The following is an 18,323-nucleotide window of genomic DNA, read 5'->3' as shown; positions in this document are numbered from 1 at the left end:
GGAAATGGTTGTGTATATAATTTTAAAATGGTTATAGAAACAACAACAGTTAACTTTAATTGTGCTCTCTTTTCCAGTACTCCTTTAAGCAAATTCGTGCCAAAATCAAAGAAAAAGATTGTATGTGCAGTTGATACGTACTTCCTCATTTGCGAGCAAAATCTATTGTAGCCAGTCGGGCACGTAATCAGTAGTGTGTAGTATCGATTACACGAGGAAGGCAACAAGAGGTGAACCCCTCGGGTGCCCATTTAAGATTTCTAATCTTTTGGAAAATAAAAAGCCATTAGATACGGTTAAAACTGCATATGTTTACGAATATTCTTAGAAATCTCCTTCCTAGCGCGTAGGGCGCTTTACATACAATGCCAGCCGTAGTTTACCGAGTAAAAGAGACTGTGCGTTCTCAGTAATGTGTGATGAGCTGACAGAAAAGCTCTTCTAGTTGAGCTTCCATTCTGTCCGGCTTGCTTCATTCCAACTGGTAATTGAACCTAAAAAAAGAGGAAAAATAACCACCAGTTACAACAATGACATCATTGCAGGATAATATTAAGGTTAATTATTGTAAATAGAATAAGTGAGATGGTAAGTTTTTTTAGTATCAACATGACTGACTTTGAGTTTTAATGACTTGATCTACTGGTTAGTGTGGAATGGGCGAGCAATTTAATAAGCTACAAATAATTATCAGTATGCTTTATCATTTTAAAGGACATACAGCGGATCAATATCAGTATCTGGGCAACTGCCCACCTACCCCTCCCCTAACCCAACATTAACCTTAACTTGTTGTCAATTGACTGTTGTTGAGTTAGGGGAGGGGTAGGTGGGCAGTTGCCCAGATACTGATATTGATCCCATATAGCAATGCTACCTGACTAATAACTGTAATGGGACTGACTGAAGTCCGATTCGTTCCGTAATCATACGAGTGATTAACGAAATCGGACCACCGCGAGGCGGGAGTCCGATTTGTTAACCTCGAGTATGATTACAGAAAGAATTGAACGACATGAAGTCCTGCTACTAATTAATAAAAATTATGACAAAACCAAGATATCGATTTACATCGATGAAATGCTTGACAAAAGCGCGCGCACACGATGTGTTCGGTCCACTTACACAAGCATGACGTCTTAACCGTCTCTTTAACTGTCCTATTACACTGTCCAATCATAAGCATGACGTGTACCCTATCCTATCAGTGCTCAAATCGGGCTGGTGAGATATATGCAAGCTTGCCTCTTACAAGTAAGGAGATGGCACTTACGAGTAAATTATACCTCAAGATTCTACCTTCCTCTTATTACCAGAGGACAACTATTTGTACCCTATGCGTTATGGTGTTTGGTTTCAACTTAATATTATTTCAGTTCTCTTTCATCCTTAGATTTCACCAATCTTAACCGAATATATAAATCATTTTCTAACCTTTGTTTTCTACAACTTCTTTGGCTCTTGGTAATTCCACTTGAACAAATTTCATTCGGGTTTTTGACAATCCAATAGCAACAAGATGATTACTGAGGCAGGCATCTAAGCTGAACGGTTGCTCCCCAATGTCTAGCATGCTGAGCTGTTCGCCTGACCTCACATTGAGCAAACGAAGGAAATTGTCACGAGTGCAGCTAATCAGAATATCGGCGTTATCAACGAACTTGCAGTCGACAATGTTGTCATGATCTTCAATGAAGGTGTAGCATGTTTTTCCAGTTTTTGTGTCAAGAATATGAAGTCCATAGCCTGAATCTAGCGATCCCCACGTAACGAGAAACTCTTCGCTAGGAGAGAAGATAAAATAAGGATCGAAAGGAGACTCCTCGCACCTCTCTGAATGTCTGCACCAAATGGGTACTCCACAGTTATTTTCGCTCAAGCTGAATCTTATTTTTTCCTTATGTACAACATCAAATATTTCCTCAACGAAACATAATAGGATTTGGCTACGAAGATTGACTAAAACAGAATGTATTTTGTCGTTAGGACTCACAGTCGTCTTCATTGATGAAACAAACTCTCCGGTAACTGCGTTGAATATGTCTACAACGAGCATTCGAAATAACTGACAGGCAATAAAGGTAAATGAGCCAAGACAATGGGAATCGCTGAAACGTGTTGAGTCACCCGCCCATAAAGAATCATCCACAGCATTCTCTTCATCAGATGAAACATCGCCGACTTCAGGTGAGAAATGGCTAATTTCAGTCTCTAATGCAACATTTGGTGTCAATGATTCATCTTCATCCTTGCTTAATCGAGACCACTCCAAGCCCCACAATTCCTCTGATGTTATGATGCGGCGGTGTCTTTGACAAGCTATCGCCTCACTCGATAAAAAAGTTAGTTTCTCTACACCACGCAGTTTGGTAAGAGGTTTAATACATTCCAGGAGATCAAAACTCCACAGTTGTGGAGTATCTTGGCCAACAGACAGGATAATACCTGACTTGGTAGGTAAAAGAGACACACATCCACAGGTGAAAGTTTTTTTCGTTAAAATTTCTCTACTCGACATTCTTACAACAGTCACTAGTACCTCGCTAGCATTGTAATCATCATCACTTGAGCTAATAGAATATATAGCGTCTCCCTCCACAGACATTACAATTTCTCTGACCTTCATTTTAGTTGGGGCAGAATTGGTTGCACTTAGAACATCGACATTGACTGCGACGATGTAGTTAAAGGATGGACCACCCGTCAATACTGTTGTACTGTCCAGCTTCTTGAAGAATCCTGCAGAGAAGCATGGAAAAACACCACGTATATCATCAACCCAGTTGGAAAAGTAGTCGAGTACCGAATTTCCTGACTGAATTGGCCACAAGAGAATTTTACCTGATGAACAAAGGGCAGCAAGATTTGTCAAATCGCAAAATGTGAATTTCCGGTGATGATCAAACGTCCAGCCGTAATTATTCATTCCAACATGTTCTATCTCACATGGAAGGTGGCCACAACAAAGAACCTCGCCATCTGGGCTGAAATGCATTAATCCACAAGCCTTGCTAATGCGCTTGAGCAAAACAGGTGCATTCCATCTATCTATTACCTGCAAATAGATAGAACCTGTTAAGTCGGCAAAAGCGATTGTTGAACCATCTTCTGAAATTGTAAAAGCTGAAATGGTTTCTTCACACGTAAAACGGTTCAGTTCTGTCCCATCCTCCATACTCCACAAAGATAATTGTTTAGGATTATCAAAACGGTCGGTTAACATTGCTTTCTTATCCTTGGGGAATACGCAGTGAGCGAATTTGCACTCACTGTCGATGAAAAGCTCTACACAGTCTCCACTCAAATTGTAAACGTTCCTGAGGTTCCCCGGTAGGACATATTTTCCATTTGGATGAAAGATCACAGAGTTGTAAAAAGTCAAGACGTAACCACCAATTGGACGATAAGCACCCAAATCACTAAACACGCCATAAGGATGAACCCCCACATATTGTCTTGTGATAAAAGAAGGTCTTTTCCATTGGATGTTCCCTGTTTTAAGAGACCACAAATGGACTGTTCCATCACGGCATTCACAGACCATGAAGTTCATGTCAGCTGAAACATCAAAACATGCCACCCGATGAGAACCGTAAAAACGAGCTTTGACAGCACCATTTCCTTCTCCTGTGTGCACGTACTTGAGGTATGACACATGAGAAAGATCATTGTCAAGGATCGACGCGGCTATGGAAGACAGTTCAGGTAGGCCTTCGTTGACCAAGCTTTGAAAAAACAGCAGAGGATGGTCTCTTAAAAGAAAAGAATGCTTTCTAAGAACATCCTGAAGAAGGTCCAAGTTGGAACAAACTTCTTCATGTGACAGAGCAGGTCGAACGTGTTTTTGCACATTGTAGAGATCCTCCGAGGGGCAATTGCTATTTACACAAAGTTTAGCGTAAACAAGTTTCAAATCTGTTACGAAAGCCTCGATAAGACCATCAACCCCAGTAGTTACTGGGTCTCTGATAAATGAATCCACTTCAATCATGTGCTGGACACCATGCTGCAATGCGTATGTTTCAGTGTCACTGAAAGTGCAATTGTGAATGCTCCTTCTCTTTACGTTTTCAAGCTCAATCTTACATAGGTTAAAGAGAATTTCGTGTCCTTTCTTTTCATCCAGGATAAACTCATGGTCACCATAGACAGAAGAGCCAGACAACCACTCTTTCACCGACTTGTGGAAAAAGTGAAGACGATCATTGCGTAAAGGCAAAAGTGTAGAGATACAAGCGATCGCCTTCTTTATTGTACGATGAGCAGTGAAGGATTTTCCATCCGAATCGAACATATTCGAAACGAAAGCTATAGGCAATGGTTCACGAGAGGCTGTCAAGGCAGAAAGAAAGCGAAACACCTGCTCTTCTTCTATCTTTAACTCTTCACAAAGTTCCTTTTCTAACCGTTTAAAATGACATAGATAAACAGATGAGATTCCCAGCGGCAAGCTTCCTTCCAGGTGCTCAAGTGTGAGAAACAGCACATTCTCTTCGATAAAATCAATGAGATAATAAGCATAAAGGAATACACCCTCGGATTTTTTAACCAGATTCTCCAAAATAGAGCTCTTCTCTGTTTCCTTCATTTGATGGCTCAGACGCATCTCAAGGAACAGCTTAATGTCCCTTATGTTCTCCTCTTTGTTTTCCTCGAGTATAATGGGCTTTAAACGCTTAAGGCTGTCAGCAATGTTTATCTCTGGTCGCGTCGTCACTAAAAGTCGAATCCATTCTGGAAGCTTACAAAACTGGTTGGCAACCACGTTGAGAAGGTCATTGCGCCCTTTGTATTCACTTTCATCCAGGCCATCGACCACCATCAAGAGGCTTTCGCCAGGGTTGCTAACTTTAGTTAGAGGCTCCATGAAAAGCAAAGTAAACAACTCTTCAACACCCATGCTGTTTAGTTCCAACCCCAGATTCCTTGATAGCTGTTCCACGAGAGCTCTCTTGTATTCTGGCAGAGTTCGAGACAAGTGAATAGCCAAGGACTGAAGCATAAGTTGAGGTTTGCTATACCGTGCATTGTTATGCTGACAGAAGTGGCTTCCCGACAAACGTCCTGCTTCCTGAATTCTTTTGCAAATGATAGCAGAAATAACTGACTTTCCCATTCCTGCATTTCCACTAATGACCATTACACGGTTTGGGGAGTTCCTGTCATTCATCCAGTCTTCAACTTTTTTGAAGATCCACTCCCGTGTACCTTCTTGGAATCTTTTCACGTGATGTTCGATGTCTCCTTTAAACTCCACTTGCATCAGATTCTTGAGAATTTTATCCGATCTTTCTCTCTCTTGTTTTTTCTTCAACTGCTCGATCTCCCACTTGACTTCTTGAAAATCTGTTTTCAGTGTTTCATGTTGTTCTTGAACAACTTCCCGAGTTGTAGCTTGGCTTTCTTCTAGTTCTTCTAGTTTTGACTTGTTTTCCTCAAGCACTTTGCCACAATCGTGTTGGGTCTGCAGCACCTTAGAAACGATTTCCTGGGTTTCCGTCTGGTTACGTCTGATGTCTCTTAGATGTGATTTGATATCCTCCTCACTGTTAGCCCAATCGAGAAGTGTATCAATGTAGTCTTCCTCCCCAAAGTGTTCGTCTTTCAATCTATCTATCTCCGCTTTATCCAGTCCAAGAGCAACGAGAACAGAACTTATCTCCTGCCAAAGATTGTTAAAAGTTGACTCCTTAACACTAGTGGTTGTGACATGGCCATACAACTCATTGCGATAAAACTTGATGCGAGCAAGGTTTGCTTCAAAGGAATTATCACTCGCGTGTGGCTTAGAATGCCATCCTGAGGATGGACAAGATAGGCCACAAATGTTGGTAAGAAGGAGGAACAACAATGTGATGTCAAATGATTTGGAGTCTGGAGCTACCCCAGGCGGTGGGAACAGTATGTCCCATTGCGGCTTTTTTAGGATTCTTCTTCGCAAGAGAGAATGGAGAGTTTTACGGTGAGAATTGAGATCAGTAACAAGGTTTGCAGGGGCGTGATAATGATCAAAAACGTTCCTCAGAACCGCTGTTCCGCCATCAATAAGAAGTCTGCTGAGTTTGGCGCCATTTGTCTTCTCTACAGAGCTTGCCAGTAGTGTGGATGTAGAAGTCGCCATTACTGGTACAGATGCTATTTTCAATCCTAAATTGATACGGAACCCAGATAACAACAAGTTAAACGCTACCTTGTATGAAAATGGTTGCATAAACGCTACCTCGACTGGAAATAGTTGCCTAAAATAATTTAAGGAGAGTGATTTAACTCTAAAGGAGCAAAAGATCTCAAAGATTAAAATCATATTTATTAGCACAAGTAATCATATGATTTCGAGTGCAATATTGAATAAATGGGCACGAGTAAATCTTTTCAAAGACTAACAAAATTGCACGATCCCGTAGGGCGAGTGCAACTTGTGGTCTCTGAAAAGTTGATGAGTGCTTATTTATTCCAAATTGCACGAGAAAAATCATGTAATTATGTATTAATAATATACATGAAAAAATACGAGATAGCTTATCATAATTATGCAGAAGCAAAGCGCGCGCATCAAGTGCAAAAATAATTTATTTAAATCTGCAAGTGATAATAATAATAATAATAACGAATTTTTATACAGGATTGAAAAACCCATCAGTGTGTAACACTGTTGTCCTTGGGGTCCTGTAATGATGCGTAATGATGACATGATGCGTTTGGTCAAAACAACGACGTACGCTCAAAACAATAATATACAATGCTATTTTCAAATCTTTAAGGCGCAAAAAAAATTAAAGTCCGGTTAGACAGTTGAAGGAATTGTTAAGTCTGTCCGAATCCATTTCGATGAATGGAATCGTCGTTTCCGAGGTTTTTCAGCTGCGTTATTGTTGTTCGACGGCGAAAGAAAACCTACTTAAAACGCCGGCCATTGTGTCGCCCGCAAATTTTCAGCGTATCCAAATGTTGCGACATCCAAGGCTCGCATTTGATTGGCTATCTGTGGAGTTTCTTCGATGTTTGACCAATAAGAATGTCTGGTTTGTTAATTCTTTGCACGGAATTAACCCTCTTCTGAATTACCTGAAAACTGCATCTATCTTAACCAATCAGAACTGAGTAATTTTTTTCATGTATGTCATTAATAGCCGTAGACATTCGTTATACTTCTGTGTGCTTGTTAACATAGTTAGCAGAGCCGCGCAATCAAATTCAGTATACGTAAGCGTGCTCAAAATCCCGATAGTGCACGCTGATAGCGTGAGCAAGTCGCTTCGCCAAAAATTTTTTTTTCGCGTGAGCGGCCATTGTTAGCGCGGGGAAAATAATATATTTATGCTTCTTTCGTGCTCTCCAAACTTCCCATGTGCTCCATAATTCAATAGTGCACGCTAAAGCATGAACCAATTGTTAATTTACATTTACAGAGAGCTTCCTTTGAGCTGGATTGATTTAAAAATGGTCTTGCTTCGACTTAATAATTTTCTTCCTAAATAGTGCTTTAAATCAGCAATTGACCTCGGAGTATGTCATCTCCTGTCTTACTTCAGATATCTGGCTCTTTCTGCTCACATCGATCCGTCAGAATGAGATAACACATTGATTATTCCTAAACGATAGCAGCGCCGGTTCTATTGCGTACGTTGGAGGGATGGTAAACGCGTCCTTTTGACCAGTAACAGTAGAGGTACGATATAACGAAGAAAACTATGAGATCAATACCATGATATCAATATTAGCATGAGGGATACACCGAATTCAGATAAGAATGTTCACGATCACGAATGAATAGCCATAACGAAGCCACGAATAAGTGAATGGCTAAGTCGCTCTCGTTTGGAGAGGAATAGGAATGAAAGTATAACTGTTTTAACGACGCGGTAAAACGAGAGAAAAACACTGTTTTCTTCAAATTTAAATATCAAACAATCTTTGAACAGGATAATTTTCCAAAAATATCGCAATATCAAAACAAGTGTCATTAGTTTGACTTGAAAGCCTGATAGCTTTTGCTACATTTTTTGCTGTTATGTACAACAGCTACTTTTTAAAACTTACTAGGTACCTACGAAAAAATGCAGACACATTTTGACAAGAATTCTGCGGAAAACTATTTCATGCAGGTTCGAGAATTCTCCCTTACTCTCAATGTCTGGAAAGTAAGAAGAAGTCAGCCATATTCGGTACAAGCGATAAAGCAGCGAGAAAGAGTTACGAACTAGCGAGGTTTTCTTCCCGGGCCCTTTGTTGTCGTCTTTGATCTCGCTGCCGTGTTACAGCCTGCTCACAAGTTAAGAACCAATTTGACGCTTCGGTCGAAAGATCGATCTTAAAGGCCAATAACCTTTCAAATTTCACTTCGAAGTAAGAAATAATTAACTTCAACCAGCGATCGCATTAAAAGTTTAGGATGAAGTTTAAAGCAAGCTTTTCTTCTCCCTGAACGGACAGAGAACTGTTTATCTCAATGGTCATGTTATTTCCCACCATGAAACAGAGACTTTGAATAAACGATAAAATATATTGCCGCAAAATGAATTTTGAATAATTTTCCTTGACGTGGGAAGAAAATCAAACAATGTTTCGCCAAATTTCTTCCCGTGTGAAATTCTGCTTTATGTCATGGCAAGTTTTACATTGTAAAGAATAACACACTCGGTCCAATAATGCTCACCAAGATTAATTTCTTAATAACGATAAGTCATGCTAGTCAGTTCACAAAAAATATCTTAAAAGAAAGGTTGGAGATAAAAGTCTCTTTGTCTTGTTTTTTGCTTGGGTTTGGATCGGTCTTTTGTAGCGAATTCTGAAGAAAACTCCGGCTCTATGCGAACAATTCGCTCACCATACGAAAAATTTTTACACATACTATTTGATAATGTCAAACTGATTGATCTATACGACTGCACAAAAGAGAGAAGCCTGATTAAAAATTTAACCACTTGTATCGCTGTCTCGCCTAAGAGGCAGGGTGTGTGATGCGCATGTAAATGTGAAGCATTTTCAACTCAACGTGAAATAAATAGAGAAAAGATTGAACAAAACAACAATGGGCGAGAATTTAGTTTAAAACGTTTATGTATTCTCAAATCCTTCCTTACCGCATTAAAGAAATAAAACATGCTGAATGTTGTAAATGCTAAGGAGCGCTCGACAAATGCATCATTTGAGAGAATTACAATTCTCGGAAACAAACATTAGCAATCATTCTTACCTTTACAATACTCTCTCCAGTACTGAACGTGTACTTAACTGTATATACTCAACGCCGGTAGCTGGTTTTTACACAGCTTAAGAATAGTTACTTTTTAGTTCGACTCCGTTGCCAACAGCAATTTCAGAGTCGTGGGAAGTATTTGCATAATTTGATCCAGCTAAATTGAACAGAGATGATTGATAGTTCGGTTTCACGCTAAGAGACTAATGCCTGGGGCATGATTTAATTACCTTTGCATTCAAAATGTTGGCGCAAAGTCTGCAGTAACATTTTACGTTGATAAAAGCATGAAATACATTACAATAAATGTGCACGGTAAGACTAATTTACGAACTTCATTCGTTGGGTGACTGAAGAGAAATTTACCGCAGAAAGAATTTCATTATCACATCTTAAGCGCTAACACAGGGTTTGAAGTTACTCGGCATTCATTGAATTGAAATAGGAACTTGGACAGGCTACAAAGTCCAATTTTGATGATATTACTTTCATATAAATTCTCATGATAGGAGCATCAATATAGTCTATTTTGCTGGGAGATGGGAAATAATTGCACCTGATTTGTAGATCATGTTAGCGACTGAATTAACAGTAGTATTTTATCACAACCAGACGCATCAATATTTCAGAGATGTTAGGAAATAGCTTTAAAATCTGTGCTCTCCATTCTATATCAGAGTGGCCTATTCATTAAAAGTATGGCATGCTCATTCTTCGCAACATAATTGTCCACTGGAATTTCAAAATTGTGTTTGGAAATTGGCGTAGAAGTTAATGGCCGAGAACAGTTTCGAGAAAGATCGCATGATTGACCTACGATTCCTTTCCATGGAGCTTCTATTCATTTGAACGACCTCCAGCTTACGCTGTATGCATTGTCAATATTAAAAGCTTGACGCAGACTCTAACCTTTTTTCCTCAACACTCTCAAATAAGTGTGTGGGATAGGGATGTTTCGTCAATGCTAAGCGATTGATTATCTTACAAACGAAACAACACATTCGCGCATTGAGAGCAGGAGTATTTGCGCCCTGAAAAAAAAAAAAAAATAGGAATTCTGATATTACCGTTGTTCGCCGATAGATATTTTTATAGTTTGTCTCAACCTCCTCTTCAATCATCAGTGCTCAGCTTTTCGATCAGCTTAAAATATTGAAAACAAGACACGACGTGCTCTTTATTTGTCTTGTAAAAATGTGCATAGCAGCAATTTGTATAAATAACTGACTTCAGCTCATGTTTACGCCAATGCACACCAGAGAAAAACAAAAGATTAGTCTGCTGCGGTTAACCGCAAGACTTCTAAAGGATGTGTGTCTTTGTTTAGTAGGTCAGGAGGGAGGGGGAAGGGTTTGGGGGGAGATTGGGGTGGAGAGACACATGAACAGAGGAGTTGATGCCTTCTAAAGATTGCGAAGCGTTGAAGACTTTAGTTCACACCGGTCACCAGCCATAACTGTAACCATAGTGCGTCAAGGAAAGTAAAGGTTGCAAGAAAACCTGTACGTCTCCATATTCCTAAGCCATGCAAGAAGCAAAAAGGTTCCATTACAGTGCATGGGATACTTTTTTCTCCCATCTGCCGGCGTTGTATAATGCAATGTCTAGACCATACCATTGCAAGACACTTTCGTTACACTGAATTCGAAAGACAATCATACTTCGAGTGTGAATGAAAAATTAAGGTTAAGGAAAAGAAAACAAGTCACATTTGCTAATTCACGCGTTTAATTGCCCTCAAAATTTTAGCCTAACACAACAACATTAAAGCAAAAATGAAGCCCCGCTGCTGCATTTTCACTTCTGCGTCGCTTTAGATGTTTGATTTTCTCAGCTCAACTTGTGGCAGGCGAAGGCGAAGGTTTCTATTTTACAACGAAAAAGGTTCTCGGATTTCTTTAGTACAATCTAAACTAAAATCCTACAAACAAAAACGAAAAAAATGCAAACCGAGCAAATGTATCAAGTCTGGCATGCTGGATTCTTCAGGTGAAAAAGGCGTCGGGGGAAAATTTCACAGCCGCCACTGATATTTTTTGTTTTTCTTTACGGTTTGAACTTGTCACCGCTTAAGGCGATATTTTCATCTGAGGTTGACTTTCTGCTCAGATAAGATTTTTTTTCACACAGCTTTCTTAATCAGTAATCGTTACCATACAAAAGAACTCTCGACTCCATGGTTATGGTGACCTCAGGAATTACATGGTTTGATGTTTTCAATTCTGGCGCTTTTCTGCGCCAAATCTAATTGAAAATGCGGGAGTGTATGACAGTTTGGTTCCACACCGCTGCTGCCTTTAAATATGCGCAGACGTTTGACCGCTTTTCTCCCGCTAGTGTCCAACTAGGCGAACAAACCGCTGTATCTGGGCTTTAAAATATCGAAATCGTCCATATCATTGTACTGATCGACGTACAGTCAATAGTGTTCGGTGGATTGGTATTTTAGAGTTAGTTCAAAATTATGCGTGACGATTCTTGAGAGCAGCAAAAATTCTCTGATCTTCTTCCGTTCACTTCCATTTAGTTTTGGTCAGTAAGCCTGCAAGTGATAAACACACATTTTAACTTCAAAGTGAATTGGTGCAGAGTTCCGAAATACATCTCGATAGTCTCAAAACATTGTTCATTGAAGGACGTTTGAATTTCAGCTTTGTTTTTCGAAGAACATAAATTAACAAAACCCGGCCTAAACTTATCCTTTCCCTTCCTATTGTAAACCACCAGTGGACTCTAAAATAATTACAATAAAAAAGATAAATCCATTGATTCAACTAAGCTAAGAAAATTATTGAATAAAACAGTCTGAATAAGTAAGGGCTAATAAAATCAACTATCTTATTTAATTATGATTTGTACCGTCATTATTAACTGTATATATATAGTGAATAACAACAGACTAAAAGCGAACGCCTGTAGATCCATTACTGTTATACCTTCACGTTCTGATTCTTTTCTCCTTGGTAGCTCCACATGGATAAATTTCAATCTACCCAACAACAAACCAACGGCTACAAGATCCTCACGTGCGGAGGCCCCCAAACTGAACGGCCTCTCCTCTGTGTCGAGTATGCAGAGCAGGCCACCGTTTCTTATTTGAAACAATCGAAGGAAGTTGTCGCTAGTGCAGCAAAGCAAAGACTCACCGTCACAAGCAAATTTGCAGTCAACAATGTCATCGTGGTTTTTAAGCAGATTGTGCCTCGTTTCACCGCATCTGGCATCAAGGATATGTAATCCATAACCTGCATAGAGGGAATCCCAAGTCACAACAAACTCTTCTTTGGGCGATAAAATTAACCTGGGCGAAAAAGATTCTCCATGATACTTTTTACTCTTCCTTTCCCACAAATTTTTGTGGGAGTTTTTCTTTCTCAACCATAATGTCAACTCTTCTATGGCAAGAAGGCCATCGACTGTTTCCTCGCAACTACAGACGAGAAATTCACCCCGAACATTGCAGTAAACAAATTCAATTCTGGCGTCGTAAAAAACCTTTGTTTTCCAAGAATAGATAAACTCCTCACTGGCAACGTTTAAGATGTCTACTTCAAGCATCTTAAAGGCGATAGGGCTTAAAAGACGATAGCTCAGTTCCATCAGTGAAAAATCATATGGGTCTGGTGAATATGAAACTACCACTTCCGGCAGATCTGTTCCTTCAGATGTTAAATAACGGCTTTGCCTTTGACAGGCTATGAGTTCATTTGTTATAAGAGAAAGTCTTTCATAGCCCCTCAATTTGGGAAGAGATCGAATGCGTCTGGTCAATTCAAAATTCCACAGCTCTGGCACTCCATTCCCCATACTAAGTACAACGCCTTTCTTCACAGGGAGAAGAAACGGGGACGGAAATTCGAAAGACTTCTTCGGCGTTAAAATTTCTTGATTCGACAATCTTAAAACGGTCACTTCAGAAGAACTGTTATCCGAACAAATGGAATACAGGGTATCTCCCTCAGGTGAAAGCATCACCTCACTGATTGCTGAGCTTTCAGAAGAACAATCTCGATGACTCACATCTACCAACGCAACGTAGTTGAAAGATGGGCTACTGGCCAGTATTGAATTGTCTGATAACCTCCTGTAAAACCCTGCTCTTAAATCTGGGAAAACACGGCTTACACTCTGCACCAGACAATTCCCTCTATTTTGCTGGTAAAAATCATCTAAGTCCAAAGTGCTTGAATCAATGGGCCATAAAAAAAAATTCCCTTTCTGAAACAACGGCGGTGAGACGCCTTCTGAGGAAGAGAATAGATCTTCCTTATGGAATGAACATGTTTGGTACTCATTCCCATAATTCCACACCCAGCTGTAGTTATTGCATCCAAACTGCTCGGACATGAAACCTAGATAACCACAGGCAAAGGTGAACTTAACATTGAAGGCGAGGTGGATCAGTCCACAAGGGGAATAATTGATCTTCCACAAGCATCGTTCTTGCCTTGTTTCCAAATCAATAATAAACACAGACCCAGGATTATCTGCAACTGCGACGAGTGATCCATCTTGGGAAATAGTAAAAGATGCAATGTTTTCTTGCCAAGATATGCACCATAGCTTCATGCCATCTTCCATGCTCCACAAGGAGAGTTTCTTTGGATCATCACCACAGTCAGTTAAAATTGTTCTTCTGTCTCCAGAAAACGCACAATTTGAAAAAACGCAATCGCTTTTTGGAAAACGCTCATATGATTCTCCATCGAGAGTATAAACATTTCGCAGGCATCCCGGTAGGACATATTTCCCACTTGCATCAAAAACTACTGAGCGATAAAAAGACAAACCATATTGCACCCCACGATATGTTCCTTCATCCTGTAATAGACTTTCCCAACGCGATGAGCTCTGAAATTCTTTCGCAATTAGGGAAGGTCGCTTCCATTCTTCATTCCCTGTCTGAAGAGACCAGAGATGAATTGTTCCGTCTCGGCATCCGCACACCATATAATCCATTCCAGGTGAAACATCGAAGCATGCTACGGTATCTGAACAGTAAAATCGACCTTTCACTACTCCTTGTTCTTCGTCTTTGTCTAAGCATTTCATGTAAGAGGCATGAGGAAGCTTGTTTTCAAGGATTGTTGCTGCTCTAAGGGATAGCTCGGGGGAGCCTTCGTTGACCAGACTTTGAAACAAAGCTTGTGGGTGGTCCTTCAACAGATAGGAATGTTTTCGAAGAGCTTTTGAAAGATGGCGTAACAGAGAATAAGTTCCCTCTTGCATTAAAGCAACGTTGACGTTCCTTTGAACACTTTGGAGATCATCTGAAGGAACCACGCTGTTCACACAAAGTCTACAAAAAATGAGTTCTAAATCTATGACGTAGGAATTTACCAGGTGATCTACGATGTAGTTTGTTGAATGATCACCCAGTCCATCCAGCTCGGTCATATGCTGGACACCATGTTGCAATGCGTACTGTTCAGCGTCGTTGAACTGGGAATCAAGAAGCTTCTTGTCTTTAATTTTGTCAAGCTCAGCAGTGCAAAGGTCAAAGAGGATCTTATGCCCCTCTTTCTCGTCCACGATGAATTCATGCTGACCATACGACGACGTATTTGTTAACTAATCTTTCACAGACTTATGGATGAAGTGAACTCGATTGTGGCAGATTGGCCAAAAGAGAAGAGATACAGGCGATTATTTTATTTACTTTTCGCCTGGCAGTGGAACAGTTCCCAGAAGGTTGTAATGTTCTGGAGGCAAAGGCCAACGGCAGGGGCTCTCTGGAAGCGGTTAGGGCGCATAGGAAACGTAACACTTGTTCTTCTTCAATCTTTAACTCTTTGCAAAGTTCCTTTTCTAACCGTTTAAAATGATCGAGATAAACCGATGAAATACCCGAAGGCAATCTGCTCTCCACCTCCTCGAGAGTAATTGGGAGGCATTCTCTTCGAGTACAGCACTAAGAAAATATGCAAACAGGAAAATACTTTCGGTCCTTTCAACCAGTTTGTCCAAGAGCACATTCTCACGTTCTTGCTCAAGTTGGTTTCCCAGACGTAGTTCAAAGAAGCGCTTAATGTCGCTTAAGTTCTCTTCCTGTTTTTGGTTAAGGTGTATGGGTTGCAGATGCTTCAGGCTCTCCGTAATGTTTATTTCTGGTCGGGCTGTCACGAGAAATCGAATCCATTTTGGGAGCTTAAAAAAATGCTTACCAATGACATCGAGAAGCTCATTGCGTCCTTGATATTCACTTTCGTCCAAGCCATCTATCACCATCAAGATGTTTCTTCCAGGATCTTTAACAGCATTAAGAGGTTCCTTCAAAAGCAGAGCAAAGAGCGCTTCGACACCCATGCTGTTGAGTGGTGCCCCCAGATTCCGTGATAGTTTTTCCACGAGAGCTTCCTTGTACTCGGGTAAGGTGTGAGTCAAATGACAGGCCAAGGATTGAAGCATCAGCTGCGGATTTCGATAGCGCACGTTGTTGTGCTGACAGAAGTGGCTTCCTGACAGTCGACCAGCTTCTTGCATTCTCTTACACGCAACAGCGGAGATAACTGACTTTCCCATGCCAGCATTACAACTGATGACCATTACTCGATTTTCGGAGCTTTTGTCGTCTGACCATTCATCAATCTTTTGGAAAATCCACTCACGGGTTCCTTCCTGGAATCTTTGCGCATGATATTCAATGTCCCCCCGGAAGTCAACCTTCGCTAGGTTTTTAAGGGCCTCAGCTTCCCAATGAACTTCTCTCTTCTTCTTTTCGTACTCAGCTACCTGTTTAAATTCTTCGATACCTACTTGCATTTCTTCAACAGCCTCAAGAGTTTTTGCCTGGCATTGGGACAATTTCTCCAACCTAAACTTGGTATCCTCAAGTATTTTCTGGTCTTCTATTTGGTTTTGACGCAGATCTGCAACGTCTTCATGCATCTGTATCTGGAAATTCCGTATATCCCTCAGCTGTGACCACGTATCTTCTTCACTTTCAGACCACTCACGTAACAAGTCCATACAGTCCTCCTCTCCACTATGTTCCGCTTCTAATCTATCTATTTCTACCTGGTCAAACCCAAGATCAACAAGGACTGCGCTAATTTCCTGCCACAGAGACAAAAACACTGACATTTCAACACCAGTGGTCGACACGTGGCCATACAGCTCATTGCGGAAAAACTTCACTCGAGCAAGGTTAGCCTCGAAAGAGGTGTCACCAACAGGTGGCATCGCGTGCCATCCTGACGAGGGAGGGGTGAAGCCACACATGTGGAGAGGAGAAAAAAAGGAGAAACAAAAGAGTGATATCAAATTCTTTGGAATCAGGTGGATCCCCATTAGGTGGGAAAAGTTGGTCCCACTGGGCTAAACGCAGAACCTTTTTCTTGAAAAGAGTGTGCAGTGTTGCGTAGTGAGAGCTGAGACCAGCAGCTAGTTTGCCGGGGGGGTGAAAGGTATTGAACCATTTCCTCAAAACCGCTGTACCACCATCAATGAGAAGTCTGCAGAGCTTAGCTCCATTCGTCTTTTCTACAGAACTGGCAAGTGATGAAGGTGTGGCAGCTGCCATACCTGGCGCTTTAGGGCGTGGATTCTTTAGCGAAGCTTACTCGTCAGAATAAGACTCGGTCCTCAACATCTCCACTGTGTTCTTCTTATGAAACAGTCGTTGTAAGAGTGCCTTTATTGGATATTTGTAGTCAAATGATGTTCTAAAATAACCTGTACCTGTGTGAAAGTAATGAAAAGATGCTTCATAAATTAATAGATAACATGTTTTAAGACCTTAACATTATCGCTCAAAAGCAAAGCCAAGAAGGCTAGTTTGCTTGCAAATTAAAGGATAATTATCATATCCTCTATTATAAAAGAAGGTCTGTAGTCATAAACAGGGAAAATTCATACGATTGTCTATCACAGGTAATTTTTGGCCTTTTTTTTCTGAAACCAAAGAAGCTCTACGGATTGGTATCAAACTCATTTCCTTCAAGGGGGTTGTTCTCTAGCATAAAAAAGAGACTGGGTTTAGTACGTGCCTACTCTGCCGCTGTTAATGATTTTACATCTGCGAATTTGAAACAGCAATCTTAAACGTTTCATGTCGCTACTTTCATCTAGTTATCTGACGTATTTCTAGCCAATCTTGTAATCAATTATCTTTCCCTTCTTACCAATACACCCTTTTTTGTTATGCAGTCAGCAGATATATTTCATTCACCACTACCCTTTCAAGTGTTATCGATTGTACCTCTCCCTAGTTTTCTCGTTACTTTGAAAATTCAATAATCTAGTCAATTATATTTACACAAGCCGCCTCGATCAGCGTTTGCTATTTGCATCGTATGTGAATAGTTAACCTGAATAAGGGCATGAGTGAAGAATCTGTGCCAGTCAAGTTCAAGTAGATGACTATATGATACTAAGATCACCAGAAAACTCGAGACTTGGTTAACATAAAAATCCCCTACGCAATATATAACACCACACGATGATACTTTTCATGACAAGAATGCTGTTGAACAGAGTGACCTCACAGAGTAACTATTGATTCTATTTAAAATTTTCTTCAAACACAAAAACAATTCTTGATCATGTCGCCTCATTGTTCGGGTGAGAATAGAGCAGGCCTTCCATGATATGTAAACATGTTTATATTGCGCAATAAGCTTATTCAAATGAGTTCATTTTGATTAGTTATTCGAGAATATATTAACTTGTAAATATACTGAATGACAGTGGCGAGAACTACACAATTTTTTGAGTCACGCGAAAAATAAGAACTTTTCTTTTTGTACGTCTTTGATGCTGTAGAGAATGCATCTTTCGCTAATTTAGTTTGTGTAGGCTTTTGTGATGTGATTAACAACAGACAACAAAGAAGTAATTATTTTCTCTCTCTCCTTATTTAAAACCAGTAAACCGCATCACTGCTTTTATCTAGAAGGTACGAAGGCAAAAAAGCGTATAATTTACAACTTGTGTGCTTAACGTTATCAGACATAAGTTCAGATGATAATGATGATAAGTTCAGATAATGATAGAGCAGAAAAGAAGTTTGTGCATCCTTAGACACTGTTGGCGCATCATTATATAAGAAAACAGGCCATCGAAACAAATACTTTAGACCAATCTGAGTTTTTTAACATTAATCACAACCCACCCCATGAAAATA

At 40.2% G+C, this 18,323-nt stretch overlaps 1 protein-coding gene across 1 annotated transcript; it reads right to left on the bottom strand.

The window, feature by feature from the left end:
- Positions 1 to 34: 34 nt before the first annotated feature.
- LOC131780460 (uncharacterized) lies at positions 35 to 16,721 on the bottom strand. Its single transcript, XM_066166360.1, is given in 6 exon segments — positions 35 to 494; positions 1,435 to 6,147; positions 12,136 to 14,821; positions 14,823 to 15,085; positions 15,088 to 16,426; positions 16,428 to 16,721. Coding segments are annotated over 6 exon segments (9,348 nt in total). The 3' UTR covers positions 35 to 441.
- Between the last annotated feature and the right edge of the window lie 1,602 nt (positions 16,722 to 18,323).

Source organism: Pocillopora verrucosa, chromosome 5, assembly GCF_036669915.1.
Source record: "Pocillopora verrucosa isolate sample1 chromosome 5, ASM3666991v2, whole genome shotgun sequence".
Lineage (NCBI taxonomy): Eukaryota > Metazoa > Cnidaria > Anthozoa > Scleractinia > Pocilloporidae > Pocillopora > Pocillopora verrucosa.
This window is presented reverse-complemented; position numbering and strand designations above follow the sequence as displayed.